Raw genomic sequence first — 19,447 nt, forward strand, 5'->3', positions numbered from 1 at the left:
CTACAAATCTATTAATTCATAATCTAATATTATATTCAAACTTATCTCAAAAAATATAATTGCAGAACAAAATATTACTTCTGCCTTATACCTTTATTTCCCTTTTGTTTTCCAATTCTCACTTGATGCCTTCCTCAAATGAAGCTTCCTCCTTTTATACCCTCCAACTTATGCAATCGCTGCCCTTTCACTTTGCAATCACTGCCCTTTCCTGATCACTGTTGTTAAGGATAATAAGGGGTTGCTGCTTAGCATACAATAATTATCACCGCTAAGGATAAATGATAATTAATATCTCTCAAGGAAAAACGCAGACCGATAATGATTATTATTCCTTTGCTTTCTTTATTCAGAACTTGTATTGATTATAAGGGTGATCTGTTATATTTATTATTTTATATTTATATTATTATTATTTTCTTATGGTGGGGGGCATGACAAGAGAGCATTGCATCAACATCGAAAACCATAAGGAAAGATTGACTTTTCCATTTTCTGCTTGGCGTGTCTTCCAACTTGATCAAAATCATTAAATCAATCGAAGGATTGACTAAAGCAAAAGCTGGGAAGTTGGTCACCTTCCTCTCCTAGCTCAGCAAGTTATAATGATGTTTCCAGGGACCACACATTTCAAGTATCATAGATGAACAAAATTCTAAAGATCAGAAGTACAGATTTTAAGGTCGTCAACCAAGGTAAATAACACAGAAAAAGGGTCAAAAACACAGCCACACAGACCAGAACTGTAGGTGTGGGATTGAACGAAACAGAGCATAGTTCATTTATCAATCTGTCCAAGCTTCATGGTTTCACATCTACAAGCGGAGTTCAAAGTTGGATCACTAAGTGCAAGTCAAAGCCAAATATCTTCCTATCACAAACAAAGCTCAGTACTATAATCCTCTTTGCCCATTTTTTTAATGTGTTTGTATGGTGTGTCTAGTATCTACACTCAGCTCCTTAAGTTAGAGTAATCTGATCGTTATTTCTTTATTGCATTTATGTACCCTAACTAATTCAAAAGAGCCTATTTTATTTATTTTCAACTATTAAATACTATAATGCTGAATTTGCATACCCATGCCTATTCCCATTTATTTTGAGCCCATCTTGAGAAAGTATCTTAATGCAATAACATATCAACAAATGGAACAATCTTGTGTAATATTTAGCTCATTCCTCAATCCTGTACACATTCATTCCATCTCTCGTTCCTATGCATTTCATTCTTATTTTATTAGCATCCACACACCTTTATTTACCCCATGTCTGAGCATTTATTCCCTGCCTAGATCCTACCATTCCCCTGCCCTGGGTCAATCCTACAAACCCATGATCAATCCTGTGCCTGCAGATCTGACCCCTGATTTCCAAAATCCAAATTTGGACCAACTCTTACCTTTTCCTTTTTTGCCCTGATCTGATTTAATACATGTTTGCATGATTATTGCTATGCACTTGTATTTAAAAGCATTAAATTCCATTCATCTTACATCCTCTCTCAGTCAAGCTCATTAACATTCTTAGAGCATTCAAGGAGCAATTAATAACAAATTACTTCGATTTTGTGCATAATGATGAATTTGAATCTGCATGATCATCGTGTAGGACATTTGCATGCTTGCTTGCAACTTACTAAACCTTAATCTGACCATAAAGCCAGCCTTTTCTGGAGGCTGACGTGGGAGACCACATCCCCTTTATGATCCAGCAACCCTCTAGAGGTACTTTTACATACCAGCAGTCTTTACAACAAAGCAGACAGCAGAGGATCAGGAAAATCAGAAAGCAACATGTAAAGGACAGGTAGAGACTAACATTTCCAGTCTCGAGGCATTCTGATTTCAGTGCATTAGCAGGCTTATGTGGCATCAATCATTCCAAGAACTAAGTAAATCTCTCCTCCTCGTTAACTTCCCCAAAATAGCAATTGCAATTATCTGATTTATCATATTCAGCTACCACATGTTTAATCTAAGTTAATTTATACTTAAGTGCATGCATCTTAGTGAATTAGCCTAGCTAAAATTTAGGGAAAGTTTATTTTCCTTCATAAATACTTCACCTTTCCACCCTCGATCATTGCTTAAGACCAGAAATTCTTATTAAAAACCATGCACTCGAAGCCTCAAAAACAGCGACGATTCAGGCATCATGACACATCATGAGAATGACAAAACGCTAAATGATGTGTGCACACATGCACAAGAACACATCTGAGGATGTTTCAATTCTTTCACATGATATTTAACGATTTATTTCAATTTTCAGACATAATTATAAAGAGTTTAAATTAATCAAAACGGCATTTGAGCACAAACATCATTCAAATCAAAGAGGACTGAAATTGTATGTTTTGTAATATAGGACTCAATCTCGTTGCTTCATAAAACTCTTTTAAAGATCTCTCCACATAAATAGAGGACTACAGTTCCAAGGAGGCCCTTATTAGAAGTCACACTTATTTCTATTTTTGGGATGCCTCTCGAAAGTGCAAACATAAAAACACAAAAGAGTATGTGAATAGCAATGATTATAGTAATAAAATGGGTGTTACCTTTTTGCAGGCGCAGTGAAGAGGGCACTACCTCCTCCTTTTCCTGTGTGTTTGCAGGTTTAGTAAGAGCAAAGGCAAGGGTCCATGATCCCCTTCGCCTGTGGCTACACCATCCAATGTTTAGAGAATAGGGTTTTGCATGTTGTGCATAGCAATGGAAGCTTGCCTTCCAGGTAAAAGGGTGAGAGAGGGCCCATGCGGCTGCACTTGCCATGAAAACACAAACGACTTCCTCTCTTCTCTGCTCTGTGAGTGAAAAGATGAATGAAAGCAATACTAGATTTGAAGCAAATAAAACTATTGAGATTCCCAGTTGCCACCACCCACCTGCATGCTCTGCCTCCAACGAACGTGGAGGACGGGGAATGATCCCCTCAGCTACGGATTTATTTGCTCGCTTCTAATTACTAGCGGTCTTTGCCAGCAATACACCTCCGGATGGATACACAACCCGCATGCAGGCAACCACATCAATGTCCACCACAGCTGGAATATAAACCCTAACCACGCATTGTAGGAGTTGTCGCAGAAAGCCTTTCAGAAAAAATTTCGGCGGCAACGGGAAAGTGACGATTTTACGGCTTGAGACAATTTCGGTGGGGGTGCAACCCCACAATGAATTGCCTATCGGCAAATAAAGGAGGGGTTTAAGTCTTTAGGATTTTATCTGCACTTAACAGAGATATTATCAGTCCCAAGGTCCTAATTTAGGTCTCTGAATCATGCATCACTAAAGGATTGAGTTCATGCAGCATTTAAAAGGAGGTTTAAGAGCAGCTACAAGCAGTTATGCAGCAGTTTAACCCATCCTATGGGTGCCTTATTAGTCAAAGACAACTTTCCAGCAGTCCACAATCATTTTGCATGAATATGGAGCTTTATTTTGCATGATATCTCATCAAATTCGACCCAGGGGGTCAAATTCATGCAAAATAGAGATTAGAGGAGTAATTTAAGGGCAAATATAGCAGGCTTGTATCAGTTAGAGCTTCTACATGCATGCACCATGAATCAGGGAACAGTTTGGGCCCACCTACTCTTAACATAGAGCAGTTTTGCATACTTTTTTGCATGCTTTCTAAGCAAATCCGACCTCAAAGGACTTCACATGCAGATTTCGTCATGCAAATCAGAGATAAAGATAGAATAAAGAATAAAGAAAGGAGCTCACTTCCAGTTCTTCAAAGGCGCGACAACTTGGCTCTTTCTTCTTCTCAAGACTTTTCCTATAAGTCTTATTCTTCCATCTTTTCTTAGGCAGTTCTTTCTTTTCTGCTTACACATACAGCAGCAAAGTATTGTAGCTCAAGTGTTTTTATCCAAGCATTGTAATAGAGTTGTTTTCAGCATTCAATAAAAGAAATAGCAGATTTCATTCTCAATACTTTCTTGTGTCTGATTGTCCTATGAATGATTTGATTGAAACATTGTGATTTTACCTTAAATCCTTTGTTTTGTCTCATTGATGCTTTCTGAAACAAGAAGATCTCATGTTAAAATTCAGGTTGCATGCTGTGTTTAATAAAGTTTTCAATCATTTGTATCTGTGAAAACCTAGTTTTCCTTCTACAAACACTGAAACTTCAGACCTGCATGTTTATGATCTTAATTGAATTGTGAAACAAATTTAAGACTTTTTTGCAGCTGATTATAGGTTTAGGACAATGAATAGAATCTCATCAATTTTGTGCAATCACCTCCTGTAGCTTTAGGAATTCAGTTTTCAGGAATTCAGTTTTCAGCAAGCTTTCTATCCTTTTTCCAGCAAAATAAGTTAGTTTTAGGAGGTTTTCATCAGGGAACCAGCCCTCTCTGGAGATTAATCCTCAAGATTAGGCAACCCACAGGCCTGAGGATCATTCCATGTTTCACAGAATTGCTGAGTTTACACTTAGCATCAGGGTGCAATCCTTCGTGACAACAGTTGCAATTGCTTTGTGTCATGTCCCCGCCATAAAAGAAGAAACAATACTCAGAAAATCGTCTTATTATAAGACCTTGCGATTTTCTGTAGGAGTTAATGTTTTGGGCATTAGACATCTTCATAAAGCTTCAATGGGACGGAAGACATCGGTGTTACCAGGTATTAAGGACCGGTAAATATGGGGTGATAAGAGATCTGTACATTGCTAGATGGTCAACTAATGAATAACAGCAACATCAATTTCCATTGGTTTGCTAATCAAATATTAATCCCCAGAGCACCTTAATCGATGAATAGACTAACCAATATTATACAACAAATAAGTTGCTAATGAACAGCAAACATATTAATCTTAATGAAGAGGCACAATACTAATGGAGCAATTATGCACTAACCATGGTGGTTATAATGTCAAAAGGTACAATTAAAGCCAATAAGGGGCAGTGATTAGGAAGAGACAAGGGACGTGTCTCTTGAGCATCCTTTTCCACCAAATATAAAGACCATCCAATTCATTTGGAAAGGCATTGATTAAGTATATATCTCCTTTTTTACGTCCAGTTCGATTTTTCTCTTTAAGAGCAGTTTCCCATTAAGGCACCCCACCAGTTGCATAAGGGGCAAAGGTGTATATCAGGAAAGGCACCAAGACGTTGCATACATCAATCGGTGTATCTGGAACAACAGTCTTATTCTGTGCAAGTAAAACTCTTAACATCAGGAGCAGCAACTTCAGATTTGCATACGTTATTGTTTACATCAGACCTGGTAGCAAGGATCATTGCAAAAACCAATTGACATCTCAGGCAGAGCATTGGCATCTAGTTGCAGATTGGAATATCACAGTGACATCAGTCACATAATCAGATTGGAAACAACATTGTACTAAACTGTAACCTTCATCGATATTGGTGAGATGGAAGTTTATTGACCTATCATTCACTCAGCATATACATCATTTCATCTATTAGAAAGAGCAGGTGACATTGATAAGTATCATTATTTGCATATTTATCTTTATACTATTAACGGTATCAATTTATAATAAAAGTCAGACATTGTGATCTATGAAAAGGTGAGTTATTGTCCCATAATTACTAAGTATTGTAGAAGGGGACATTACATTCTGACTCTTCGCCAGCCCTCATTAAGGACTCTAGGCCTAAGTGGCTTAAGAACACTTTGAAAGATGTTCCTAAGCTGTCATTAGAGCTAGGTGTTATGGAACAGAAAACTTGTGGGCAGAAGTGCAAGGTGAACTTTGCACTCATCACTAAAGTCAAGAGAAAAAAGATCATTCAAACAACTGCATGGAAAACCTGAAGGAAGCGACAATGAGAAACGAATATGAGGCCTTGATGAGGAAAAACACTTGGCAGTTGGTTCCTAGGCCCAAAATTAAGAATATTGTGGGGTGTAAACAGGTCTGTAAGATAAAGTACACTTACATGTGTGAGGTGGAGAAGCATAAGGTTCAAATGGGTGGTAATGGGTTTTTCTCGAGAGAAAGGCATTAACTAACTAAAATATTTGCTCAAATGGCAGGCATGGACTCCGTTAGACTTGTCCTCACTATAAATTCTTGTCTTAGATAAGAAAAGTGCATTTCTCATAGGGGCTTGAAAGAGGAGATTTACCCCGATCAATCACCTGGGTTTGTGAAGGATGGCTCCACTCCTCTTGTATGCAAGTTCAAGAAATCATTATTATGGGCTAAAATAAGCTCCTAGGGCACAGTATGAGAAGACAGTAATTTTCTTATCAATTCTAGATTTAACAAATACATTTCCTACACCAATGTCCATGAATAGAAGGGAGGTGAGGACATCATCATCATTGTATTGTATGTGGATGACATTCTGCTCACAAGAATTTCACCCAAGGAAATTGATAACATGAAGTCCAAGTTAAAAAATATGTTTGAGATGATAGATTTGGGTCATCTACGCCTCTTCTTAGTTTTGCAATTTAAAAATGAAGGATGGTACTTTTCTCTCATAGCCTAGATATGCCTTGGACTCCTTGAAGAAATTCAAGATGGAAGATTTCCTGCAGCCAAGACTCCTATCGCTTCAGGGACAAAGCCAGTCAAGGACTGTCCATTGATCCTAAAGTGGATGCCTCCTTACACTAACCACTTGTGGCTGCTTTTGATTCATGGTAGATCAGATACTGATTTTGTTGTTCGTATGTGGCTAGATTAGTGGATTGTAGCAAAGAGTATGCTGAGGTATGTAAAAGGCACTTCAGATATGGTAATGCTTAATGGGAGAGAAAGCTTACTCAATTTAATTGGATATTCAGATTCCAACTATGGTGATCACGCGAATGACCAGACCTCTATTTCTCATTATATTGTCATCTATGGTGGTGGTCCAGTTGCAAGGCTGAGCAAGAAGCATCCTGTCTCCAGGGCTTCTACAGAGGCAGAATACTGAAGTTTCGCTTAGGTGGGACAGCAATGGCGATTGTCATGTCATTTACTTGAGGAGGTTGGCTTCATACAAGATAGAACCTACAAGATTTGAGTAATGACCAAGAATCTAGTGTTGCATCAACACTTGAAACACATTTAAGGTAGGCATGAATTGGACACATGAGTGAGCGCATCATGGAAAAATTGATGTGCAGTATATTCTAACTACAGACCAGCTAGCATGTAACTTCACCAAACCTTTTGATGGAGGCTACGTCTGTTTGGATTTGAGAGATAATCAGGATACAAAATGCTGTCATGAAGGCAGTGTGAATGCTTAATGAAACCTTTAGCTCTCTAAGTCAATCTTAAGGGATGGTGTTGAGACTTAAATCGGACTTCTGGTTTGTGATCATTCACACTATATGGCCCATTACTTAACTCTCTCATATACATTACCTATTTAATGTGTTTATTATTTTGATCTTTATGGCCATTAGCCAGTATTTAACCTTATTATATTATTGTTAATCAATGGCCAACATGTATTCATCCACATCCACATGGAAAATACCTTGGTTGAAGTTGACTAAATGTATGTCACCCACCTAAACATTTGTTAGCAATTAAGTTTTTATATTATTACTATTCAAGTGTGTGCTGCAGCACTTCATAATGAGCGCATCAAAACAAAAATCTTTTGTGAATGGCAAATTAATGAAACCTCTGGCTCCCTAAGTCAATCTTAGGGGCAGATATTGGGTGTTGAATGTGGCTTGTGTTTATTAACACCATATAGCCCATCACCTAAGTTTATCAGATACATCATATATTTAGTGTATTTATTATTCTGATCTTTATGATCAATGGTCACGATTTAACCTTCTCATGTTGTTAGTCAATGCCCAAAATTTACTCATGCACACCCATACAGATTGTGCCTTGGTTGAGAATGACTATAAAGATGTACCTAAACATTTGTAAGCAATTTTTTTTTCATTGTCAGGATTACCATTCAAGTGTGTGCTACAGCACTTCATAATTCAGTGCACAGAAGCAGAAATATTTTGTGAATCACAGACAGCCCTGCTGGACAACTCCAACTAAGTGAGTTTAATCTTGGAGGAAACTTCGTAGTTAAGCACACTTGAGTTGGAGTAGTACTGTGATGGTTGATCTCCCGGGAAGGCCCAATGCTTCACCTCTGTGAGCATCACCTAGATGCAATGAGTGCTAAGTGGACCATTCATTCTAAGAGATGGGTTATTGTGAGCCACTACTTATGAAACATGGGTCAAAGAGTTTGACTCAAAAAACTACACAATTGAATCTTATCATAATACTTGTGTATTATCTTGCTAGTTGTAGCCGTATTTAACTTTTTAAAAGTCGGCAGCAATCTACTGGTCCCAATGTTAAGAAATTAGAATCCTCATTAATTGACCAATTTGTGTGAAAAGAAGAATATGTATCAAACACGACCCTCAGGACTAATTCAATGGAGATGCTAAGGACTATGAGAACGGCTATATACCCTTCTCTAATCCTGTTAACTCCTACAAATTGCTGTATATGCTCAACAGTCTGCCAACCGAATCGGTAAATAGGCTATTCCTTTCTTTTTGGCGCAGAAGAGGGTAGTGATTTGCTACCATGTTCAACACCCAATCAACAACCAAGAATGCCAAATGGTCCTCTTACCCCTCAACAGTCTTTAGAAACTTGGGGCGGTCTCTTCAGCCACTTCTGACAGATTCACTGCCACCTATATAATCTGATCCTTGATCATAATCAGCGTTACAGCTATAAACAATATGAGAGAGGGATTCAACTGGATGAGAGACGTAAAAACTGGAATACCTTACTTTATTCTATCATGTATTTATTTACAGTAAAAAGGAAGAGAATTAGTACCCGCTGTGGGTATCAATAGCTTCCATTTGGCGCAGCGCAATCCAGAGCCAGAATGTAATCATGTGTCCTGGAGCGATTGCGGGTCCAACAAAGGATGGGATACCCAGTATTAGCACCTCTGCCCAATGTGCATAAGGAGCAGCAAACCCTATTGGAGCAGTAAACTCATGGTGAATCCGATGGATCTTATCATAACCCCACTTGCAGTGCAACCACCTGTGGATCCAGTAATTCCCCCAGTCTTCCACCAGAAAGTAGACTGTAAGTTGTGCAATGACTTCCCACAGAGAAGGCAGGGGCAAGCTTGTCCTGATACCAATAAACTGCAAGGACACCAAATTCAACATATCATTGTTGATTTAATGCAATACTCTCGAATTCATAATTATTAACTTAAATGTGCCTTCTTTGGCGCTTGAAGTTCTTCTGATTCAAGAATATATAAAATCATATTTTCCAATCCCTCAGCCATCAACCCTGCCCTCCCTACAAACATACATAAAATATCATAACACATTCACAGATAACACTTGGTTTATCCACAAAAAATGAGATGTGTGATATGTGATGTCCGATAACTCCAATGATCTGATTGCTGTTCAAGCAGGAGTGTAGTGCTCGCATTTAACTCTTTGGTAAACTCAGCAAAAGAAACCATCTCTCCAGATTCCAACCCCAATAAAAGAAGATGTCAAAAAACAAAGATGAGATTCTGCATACCTTGACAATAGGATAAGATGACAGCTGCAGAGGCCCAACAACTGCGAAGAAAACATACATAACACTCTTGTAACAATGCAGCACCTCCGATTTGGGCATGTAGATTTTGGGCTGAATTTTATACTTCTGTAAGCCTTTGGCCTTGACGAGGTCCAGAATGGCCAATGGCAGCGGCATCATGGAGAAAATTATTAAAAGAAACAATATGTTGTGAAAGTAGAGCCAACTGTCCGGCATTTTTGCAGAGTATCTGAACCATAGATTTTCCCAATAAGAGAGGTCCCTGCCCAGAGCGTCCTCTGCTTGCTCTATAGTTTCGTAGGGCAGCATTGTGCCTTCTGTCTATGTAGATTTCCACCGTTTGGATTAATGGGCAACTGTATATCCTTCCTGTGGGTATGTGAATAACAGGGACACTGAAGGAGTACAGAGAGTATACTAAAGAGTAAAAGGTACAAAGGTTCTCTGATGGCCTTTTGTAATTAAAGCCAGAAGAAAATAACAGAATTAAACCAGACCACCTGTTTCGGTATCAGTCGATGTAACTGTGGGCCAGTTGGAGCGGAGCATTCTATGGCTGTCACAGACTAAAAATATATTATAGAAATCTCAAAGGAAATGCTGTACAAACTATGACTAAAGCTGAATTTTATATGAACATTGTCAGATGTTTCAGTTTTTTGAGGGTGGTTTATTATTTTTAATTATTTTTAAGAAATGATTTTGACGTCATCTCATAAAAAATCGTGTCCTCCTATTCAACGATGTGAGATTTTCTTATAAATTTAATTGTTAAAATATTAATTGTTAATCGCAGACTAAAAATATATTATAGAAATTACAAAGGAGATGCTGTACAAAGTATAACCAAAGCTGAATTTTAAATGAACAGTGTAAGATGTTTCAGTTTTTTGGAGGGGGGGGTTTATTATTTTTTATTATTTTTTATTATTTTTAAGAAATGATTTTGACATCCTCTCATACAAAATTGTATCTTTGTATTCAACGATATGAGATTTTCTTATAAATTTAATTGTAAAAATATTAATTTTTAAAATATTTAAGAACTTTTTATAAATTTGTATGTAAAATCCATAAGATTCTTTCTTAATTTAAGACAATTGTTATTTGGAAAGGGTGGGTCTAAATCTCTGCCAAAAAACTCTCCTAAGAAAGTTGAGATTTTTTTATAAATTTAATTGTAAGAATATTAATTGTTAAAATATTTAAGATTTTTTTATAAATTTATATGCAAAATCTTTCTAAGACAATTGTTATTTGGAGAGGGTGGTTCCAAACCTCTATCCTCCTAAGAAAGTGGTGGTGTTTTTTGAGGGAAAATATTTTATCAAATGATTCTTTTAAATGGTGGTATACAAGAAATAAGAAAAATTAAAACATGATAATGTGGGAAGTCTATTATGTCTTGCATATTTTAATTAGAACTTTTTGAAGAGACTAATGTTATGTTATGATAAGGTTTGATTTCATAATTTTGATCGATTAAATTTATTTGTTGATAAAAATTTAGTCAAAAAATTTACTTTTATTTAGATGTACCTTCCTACATATTATTAAAGTTGACTATGTAAAAACCATGTGATATCTATAATGTACCTTCCTACATATTATTAAAATTGACTAGGTAAAAGTGAGATGTGATATCTATATATGATCATTTGTATCAAAAGATAATAAATATAATAACAAATCAATAAGTACTTGATGAATTGAAGCACAAACTGTATTTGATAATCATTTGTTTTCTTAAATACTAGAGTCCTTAACATTGAAAATGTTATATTATTTATCTAGAATCGTGAAGAAAAATAAAGGACGTTTAAAAAGTAGTTTAGGCTAGTCTAATAACATGCAATTAACTTAGATTAATTTAATGATAATATTTTTTATTTTTTTATGAAAACAATAAGATTATATAGGCATGGCCTCTATATCCTATTTATTGATAATATTTGATATGAGAGTTACTATATACTATCATATCTATCTTTAGAGGATATAGACAAAGTACACTAAAAGATATTATATTTGTTAATTAATTCACTTAAAAAATTAGTATATTGTAATTATTATCATATTATGACATTTTAGTTAATATTAAATTATTATTCTAATATGATTATATTATTTTATTTTAATATATTGTTATTTTTATATTACAAAATTATTATTATTATAATATTTTTGTTTTGTATTCTTTCTTATTCTTATTCTTGAACAAAATGGACTTTATGTAAGTACTTTCAATCCCCCATAATTAATATTATGCATTAAATAATTAAAAATAGTTTGCATCCAATACACCTTTCGTGTAATAAGGCTAACAAAAAGATTCGGGGGTTTCAACCTCGAGACCTCCACCCGGAGGTGTGAACCATTGCGATACGGGGACAACCCCAATTATTCTTAATATTGTTAGGATTACTATAATATTATTATTATTTAGTCATGATAGTAATAAGATGATTTTGGCATAATCTCATATAAAATGTATTAATAATTGAGATTTAAAATATTTAAGTTTTTTTTAATAAATTTATATGCAAAATATATAAGATTCTTTCTTAATATAACTCAATTGTGATTCCAAGAGGGTGGGTCCAAATCTGTCCAAAATAACTTTCTTAGGAAAGTGGTGGTGTTTGGGAGGAAAAAATATCCATAAAATGACTCTCTTTAATGGTGGTATAGAGAGAATAAGAAAAATAAAAACATGATAATGGAGGGGAAGTGTATTATGCCATTGCATTTTTAAAATTAGAATTTTTCGAAGAGGTGAATGTTAAGCTATGATTAGGTTTGATTTAGGATGATTTTGATGGATTGGATATATTTGTTGATAAGAATTTAGTCAAACAATGACTTTTATTTAAATGTGTCTTCCTACATATTATTAAATTTGACTATGTAAAAGTGAGATGTGATATCTATATACTATGATCATTTGTATCAAAAAATTTAAAATATAACAAATTAATAATTACTAGATGAATTGAAGCGCAAATTGTGGGTACAACACATTTGATAATCATTTGTTTTCTTAAATAGTAGAGTCCTAAACATTGAAAACTTAATATTATTTATTTATAAAGGTTGTTTAAAGAGTAGTTTAGGCTAATCAAATAAAATGCAATTAACTTAGATTAATTTAGTAATAATATTATTATTATTTTATGAAAACAATGAGATTATATAGACATCAACGTCTCTATCCTATTTATTGATAATATTTGATACGAGAGTTTATATATATAAGATTATATAGAACCTCCTACACTTCTAGCTCTACTAAACCAAGGGGGTTTTCCCTAATGTGCTACAAAATATATTATGGTAAAGACTATGTATTGACCTTGATACAACCATATCCATTGCATAGTATACCTCTATTTTAGTTGTCAATGCATGTCTGTGTGTTGGTTTACAATTATAAATGTACGATGCCTTGTTAGAGAAGATAATCTACCATTCAAATGTATGTAAATGCAATATACACTAACCACTTATGCTATTAATAGATCCTGGCATGATAGTTGAAACATACTTAAATATATCAAACTAAAAATATATTTAGATTAAATTGTTTTGTGTCTATTAGGATGATGAGGAGATGAAGCTAGTATAAAAATGATGTCTATATCTAGTTGCGCAATAGAGTATGTGAGTTCATACAAAATATGTAATGACTAAAACCAACGATGATACCTGACTCAAGACATCATAAAAGACTACACCTTCCAAAATGCATAAGAAAACTAGGCTCTACACATATATTTCAGAAAAATAATAGATAGTTCTAGAATATTAAATGAGTATAAATTAACAATATAAGAGTCATCTTGTTGATTAACTGATCAACACATATCCACAAGTATGCACCATGCTCAAGGAGACAATCAGCTAAGATTAACTCTACCTTTAACTATTTAATCTACAAAAGGTTAGAAATGTGCTATTACAAATTTGGGACAAACTGAAATCATTACAATATCAAAATGCTTTACCTAGAGCCAAAAACTAAAAACCCTAGGGTTCTATTGAGTAATTTTCTTCCTCTATTATGCTCCTTTCTCTTCTTCTTTTCTCCATCCCCCCAAAAATAAAGTAGTTTGGATTCTTAACACCCTTAGAGAGAGAGAGAGAGAGAGAGAGAGAGAGAGAGAGAGAGAGAGAGAGAGAGAGAGAGAGGTAAAATCCATAACGAATGTTGAATTACATGAATGGTGTGAAGTAGACATCACTTGTGCCCTAGCTACCATATTTATTAATACTTTCTAAGAATTAATGGCACATGGATTTAAGTGCAAGGATGAGAAAATTTTCGATGAAATCCATTGAAACAGTGGCATAGAGATGGTGTATCAAACATCTAAGAAACAACATAGACAAGAAAAAGAAGAACAACATGGCCAAGCTACCAAACAAGACTACAAAAAAAAGAGAGAGAAAGAAAGGATCATCGATGTCTCACTTGCACAAACTCAAATCAAGAGCAAGTTGATCTTTCACCCATAACTGGAGTATGAGTTTGGGAAGAGGAGGGAGAAAGACCTTTCCTTCTTCTATGAACAATAGTCTAAGCAATACTATCATCCAAATTGTCATTAGAAAGGGAAGCAAGATGGTGAATCCCCATGGAGGTCCTATCAACAAACAAAGAGGGGGCAATAGGATGATCAAGTGAAAGGTGGCCATCTCACTCATGAGAAATTTGGAGTTGATCTAAAGCAATAGGTGAATCGAGTTGCAAGCATAGACTAGGAGGTTCCTCAATAAGGTCACACGATAAGACCACACCAAAAGATGGAGGATTGATATTATCCTAAGAGTAATTCATAAAAAAAGAATCAAGAGCCTAGACAATCAAGTGTTCACCATTAACATTCTTCCACAAGTAGCAATGTCTTTACAATGTAAAAAATAATAATTCAACAGTGATAACATCTAAAAGGGAGGTGCTCATAATCAAGCGGTTGATTCAATGGCCTATCCCCAACCATCAACACTACATCTCTATGAAAAGGATTTGAGATATTACAACAAAATGCAAGCAAAAGTAGACAGCCCCGTGTAGGAAGTGCTTATATCATTCTTAGAGATTTTACCTCTTTCAAGTTAGAATTCTCTAGAAATTAATGCGACATATAGACGTCTACATGTTGCACCAAAGTCCCATGAAAATCTTTATTCCTTGACTATTTTTAAGCATTTTTTCCCTACCACCTTTCCAATCCATTAGAAATTGCTTTAGAGGGTATCCAAACAATTATCTAAAATCCTCTTCTCTATTCCTTTGACAACTACCCTTATTCAATTTCAATCTCTCTTACAACTTTAAACAAGCTCTTTTACCATTCCACCATTGATAACAACATTCGTGAGCTCTTACTAGCATTATGAAGCATGTAGTAGCATCTTGCAACAACAATTTTGGCCTCCATACTTTCCTTAAAGATTTGGGGGGTGATAAGTGCATTGTGATTTTTTTCCTAGATTCTCTTTTTATTTTCTATTGCATCACTATAAAATCCCAATTATTATTGCCTTTGGCACTTGGGACACATTTATCATTTACTAGCATTCTAGTTGTCATTTTATTACACTCATCTTACATTGTATTTCTCTTGCATTCCTTGACACATTGGGAGAAGAGAACACACTGTATATTAATATATGTATAATATATTGGTTGTTTGTGGAGGTCGAAAGACTAACATAGGAGCTTGATTTAAAGGAAAGCTCTTAAACAACCCAAAAATTATTTTCTTTGTCTCTTGCATTCTACAAGTTTATATTGGAAGAGATATCCAACCACGTAGGAATTTTTTTTATATCTCTCCTCCTTTTTCATTTTATTAATTTTATTTAAATATTTTAGTTAAGTCTTTGTTATCTTATTTATTTTTTCATTCATGATATTCTTGATATTTTTTTAGTTTTGATTTATATTCACAATTGGAAACATTTTTTTAGATAGATTTGGACTATCGTTGTTATGGAACACAATGCCTGGTGAAGGCATTTGCATTAAAGATTGGCACATAATCTAGAAACCTCCAAATTTTGTCTCTAGGTTCTTCTTGGATGTTTATTTACATTTTTTCTTCCAGTTTGTTGATTCTATATTTTGCTTTCTATAAAATAGTAGTAGATTTTGCTGCTGCTGTGCGGGGATGGAAGGATCGTGGCGTCTCTTTCAACGTTGGGGATAGAGGATGCATTGCAGGGCGACAAGAATTGGAGTTTTTTCCTCCAAACAGGGGTAGTGCTGGTGAAAGGTGCTCCAAACGGAGTGAGAAGGGTTTTATGCAGGGTTGGAGAGAGTGCCCTTTCTGGGCTATTTTTAGGCTCGCAACCTTCAAGGTTTGGGGTTTCGAGGAGGCTAGGTCGATGGGCATTGAATATGCTTGCACTGTGTCTTCCATTGCCAAACTCGTCATTGTGTCGTTTAGAGGAGGTTGAAAAAGAAGTGATTCATAATGAAGAGGTTTTTTCTGGTTTAGGACTTATTGGGCATTTTTAGAGGGTTGTGGTCCGAGCTTAAGTGACCTTTATAAGTGTATTTTGACTCGTTGGGAACCCATTTTGGCTGGTTGTGTTCAGTTCTTTGTTGTTGTTTTTGAAAATGTGGAGGACAAAAGTAAAGATTCCTTGTGATAGTCAATGGTGTTGGGAGGACAATCATCTTTTGATGATGAAGCCTTGGCATCTAGCTTTTAACCTCCTTTCTGAATTTTTTGATCGGATTCCTCTGTGGGTTAGGCTCTCAAATCTCTCCATGCAGTTCTGTCTCGATTCTTGTTTTGAATCTATAGGGAATTCGTTAGGTAAATTTTTGATGGTTGACAATGGCTCCTTAAATCTATTGCATACTACTTATGCTCGACTTTTGGTGGAAATGGATGTTTCCAACGGTCTTCCATCTGAAATTTTTATTAAAACTTCAAAAGGAAGGTGGGTATAGCTGTTGGATTTTGAAGGGGTTCCCTTCAGATGTAGGAGATTCTTTAAAACAGGTCATATTGTTGCCCTATGTGACAAGCGTAGGGTGGACAAACCAGCTTCTTGGTGGAAGGATGTTACTCTTCAACATTATACAATGGAAAAAGGGGATGAGAAGATCAGGAATGAAGAGAGTAAAGATAGTGGAGAGGAGACAAAGGCTATAGATAACTCTAGCCCTCTGAAGTGCGCGGAGGTTTTTAAAGGGAAATCAGGTGGTTGAGGGACTATGGTGAAGAACAATGTTAATACTGATAACTGTGTTGATCAGGTAGTCAGTGATAACCCTCAAAATTTGGGGGCTCCTTCTCAAATGGGGTGTCGTCATACAGTGGAGACTAATGAGGGGCAAATGGGGTGTCGTCGTACAGTGGAGACTAATGAGGGGCAATCTTGTGCGCAAAGTTTAGAGGTGAGGGGGAAGGATGTGTTGGGAGAGCCCAATTTGAAATTGTTGGGAGAGATGGGGCAAGAGGGAGGATGGATAGAGGTTAAAATAAGAAAGATAGGAGAGCTAAGGAAGAAGGATTTAGTATAATTCTTCACTCTCGTGAGAAGGGTATCAAGTCAGGAATTTCTACGTAGTTAGACTCCTTTGTGTGTCCTTAATTTGAGGAAGTGGCTCCTTGGATGTAGCCCCACTTAGTTCGGGCTAGGGCAAAAAACACTGATCTTCTAATAAAATCAACAATTATTACCAACCAAAAAAAAAGTAGATTAGGTTTCTTTACCATAAGGTTTGCAAGGTTAATCTTAGTGTAACTTGTCCATTAAGATTTTTTAGCAAAATAAGTTGTTGTTTTTTCTATTAAATTGAATTTTATACATTACAACTCCTATACATGCTTAAACAAGTATAGACCTCTTTCTATTCATTTAAGTGAAAACCACCTAATCCATCATGTATTATATTGCAAATTATCTCCATCACCTATTCAAAATCCAGATTTTAATTTTGCATGCTCAAGCTATCACGAATAAACCAAATGTTGGCTCTATGAAATAAATTTTGATACAAATAATAAAATCTAAGCCTCAAACCTATGTTATTGTATTATTCTCAAAGAAAACCTTATGATGCCTATAAGAAGTATCAAATTTGATATTGTATGTGAAAATTTGCATTATGGAATAAAAATGTATCCTTTGAGGGTTGTGAGGGGCCAAAAAAATGACCTTATAACATATTGTTGATGATGTTAGTGATGGTGTAGGGGTAGCTATCGGGTGGCAACAATATACAATAAGGGTGGCCAAGTTAGGGTCTAGTGGACAACCTAATAGATTCTTCTAATATGCTTAGATTTTATGAAGTTCTAATTTTTTTCTTAAGTACATAAAGGTTGTAGGTAGGCTGGATAAACTAGGAGTGTAAGGCCCTACTAACCATTGGTTAGGGATCAACCATCAAGATTATGGTCCCCATGTAATACTACCATCAATATATCATTGCCAATGGGTGTAGGGGTATATGAGGTATACAAATCCCATACCCACCTATTTTTTAATTTTAAAACATTCTATGTGAGAAAAAAAATTTAAAATAGCTATATAGTAGTTCATATGATAGTACAATTACATATATCAAAAGGAAAATTTTCTACTTTAAGTCCTAATGGCAGAATATTACAAATTTTATATAAATCTTTACTATCTTAGGTCACGCATCATACCCTTCTTTCAACAAATTGGGAACCCTTTCCCTAATGGATTCTTTTTGAGTTGCCTATCACATTCTATTTTCTATTTGCAATTTACTTATATATTGCCTTATGTTTTACTTTTTCACATCTTGCTAATTTTATCATTTTTTTCATGCTTTTTAAGTATGTTTGTCATCTTGTCATATTTGTGGTTATCTTTTTCCTATTTTGAATGACTTAGCACATTAATTTTTTTTAACAATTTTCCTCTTAGATGCATTTCCATTTTCATTTACATTTTTTTTTTGTGTGTGTGTGTGAGAGAGAGAGAGGGGAGAGATCCTTCTCGAGGTGCCTATTTTAAATCAATTGATCACATGAATGTGAAAAAGGTGCCTTGAAAAGGATATCTCTTGACTTATTCTATATATTATTAAATATATATAAGCTAGTTTTAGAAGAGAAGAAAAAGTTTTGAACAATCATTTCTAAAGATAATGAATGTTATTATATGAAAATATTGATTATCAAATATATTATTATTTTTATGAAAAAATTTATGAATCTTTATTATTTTGTAATACAAATGAATATTTATAGAAAAGAGTTTATTACAATCATTTTTTATTTTGGTAAAAGTGTTGTCTAAAGTAATTTATTTTCACTTAAAGATTTTTAAAATGATTGATTTAAAAAAAATAATAATATAATTTTTTTTTAAATGGGTTTATAATAAAATATTTTTATATTAAAATTAAAAAGAACTGTGTACCTAAGAAGAAGAGAGATGATGGTGTCATGAATGTATATAGGGTTTATCATGTATATGAATGTATAAAACTTAAGCTTAGTCTCTACTAAGATAAGTCGAATACAAACATTTAAACTATTCATTGTGAATGGTACAAGACTAAAGCAGTTTATTAAATGATTATATCATTATTTAGGTTATACAATTCGGTGTTCAATTATATTATTAATTATTTGTTTTATTCACTCTTTTTCTCATTTGCAATTCTACTACACAATCGCCCTCTCAGTGGTCTCACGAGTTGCAATGGTTGCAAGATTTGCACAAAATGGATTTGTTGATAAGGCTTTAGAAACTCTCAAACAAATGAAGTTGGTGGGTGTGCAGCCAACACTTTTCTCATCATGCCTGCCCTTTCTGCGCCTCGACAGGCCCTCTTTCTTCCCCTTCAAGATATGCACCAGATTGATTTGTTGAAAAGGCTTTAAAAACTTTTAAG

General features: G+C 34.9%; 1 protein-coding gene across 1 annotated transcript; it reads right to left on the reverse strand.

Annotated features, from left to right (window-relative positions):
- Nucleotides 1–8,804: 8,804 nt before the first annotated feature.
- Nucleotides 8,805–10,171, reverse strand: LOC131035118 (very-long-chain aldehyde decarbonylase GL1-10). Its single transcript, XM_057966756.2, has 2 exons — nt 9,532–10,171; nt 8,805–9,134 (listed from the first exon to the last, which is right to left on the reverse strand). Exons 1-2 carry the CDS (start codon nt 9,859–9,861, stop codon nt 8,805–8,807), a joined length of 660 nt encoding a protein of 219 aa, XP_057822739.2. The 5' UTR covers nt 9,862–10,171.
- Between the last annotated feature and the right edge of the window lie 9,276 nt (nt 10,172–19,447).

The sequence above is a fragment of the Cryptomeria japonica genome, chromosome 6 (genome assembly GCF_030272615.1).
Source record: "Cryptomeria japonica chromosome 6, Sugi_1.0, whole genome shotgun sequence".
In the NCBI taxonomy this organism is placed as follows: Eukaryota; Viridiplantae; Streptophyta; class Pinopsida; order Cupressales; family Cupressaceae; genus Cryptomeria; species Cryptomeria japonica.

Excerpts from the sequence above, each read along its gene's own strand:
- LOC131035118 (XM_057966756.2), bottom strand. The coding sequence starts at position 9,861 with ATGCTGCCCTACGAAACTATAGAGCAAGCAGAGGACGCTCTGGGCAGG. Across the intron at positions 9,135-9,531 it reads CATCTTATCCTATTGTCAAG|TTTATTGGTATCAGGACAAG; the intron begins GTATGCAGAATC and ends GTGTCCTTGCAG.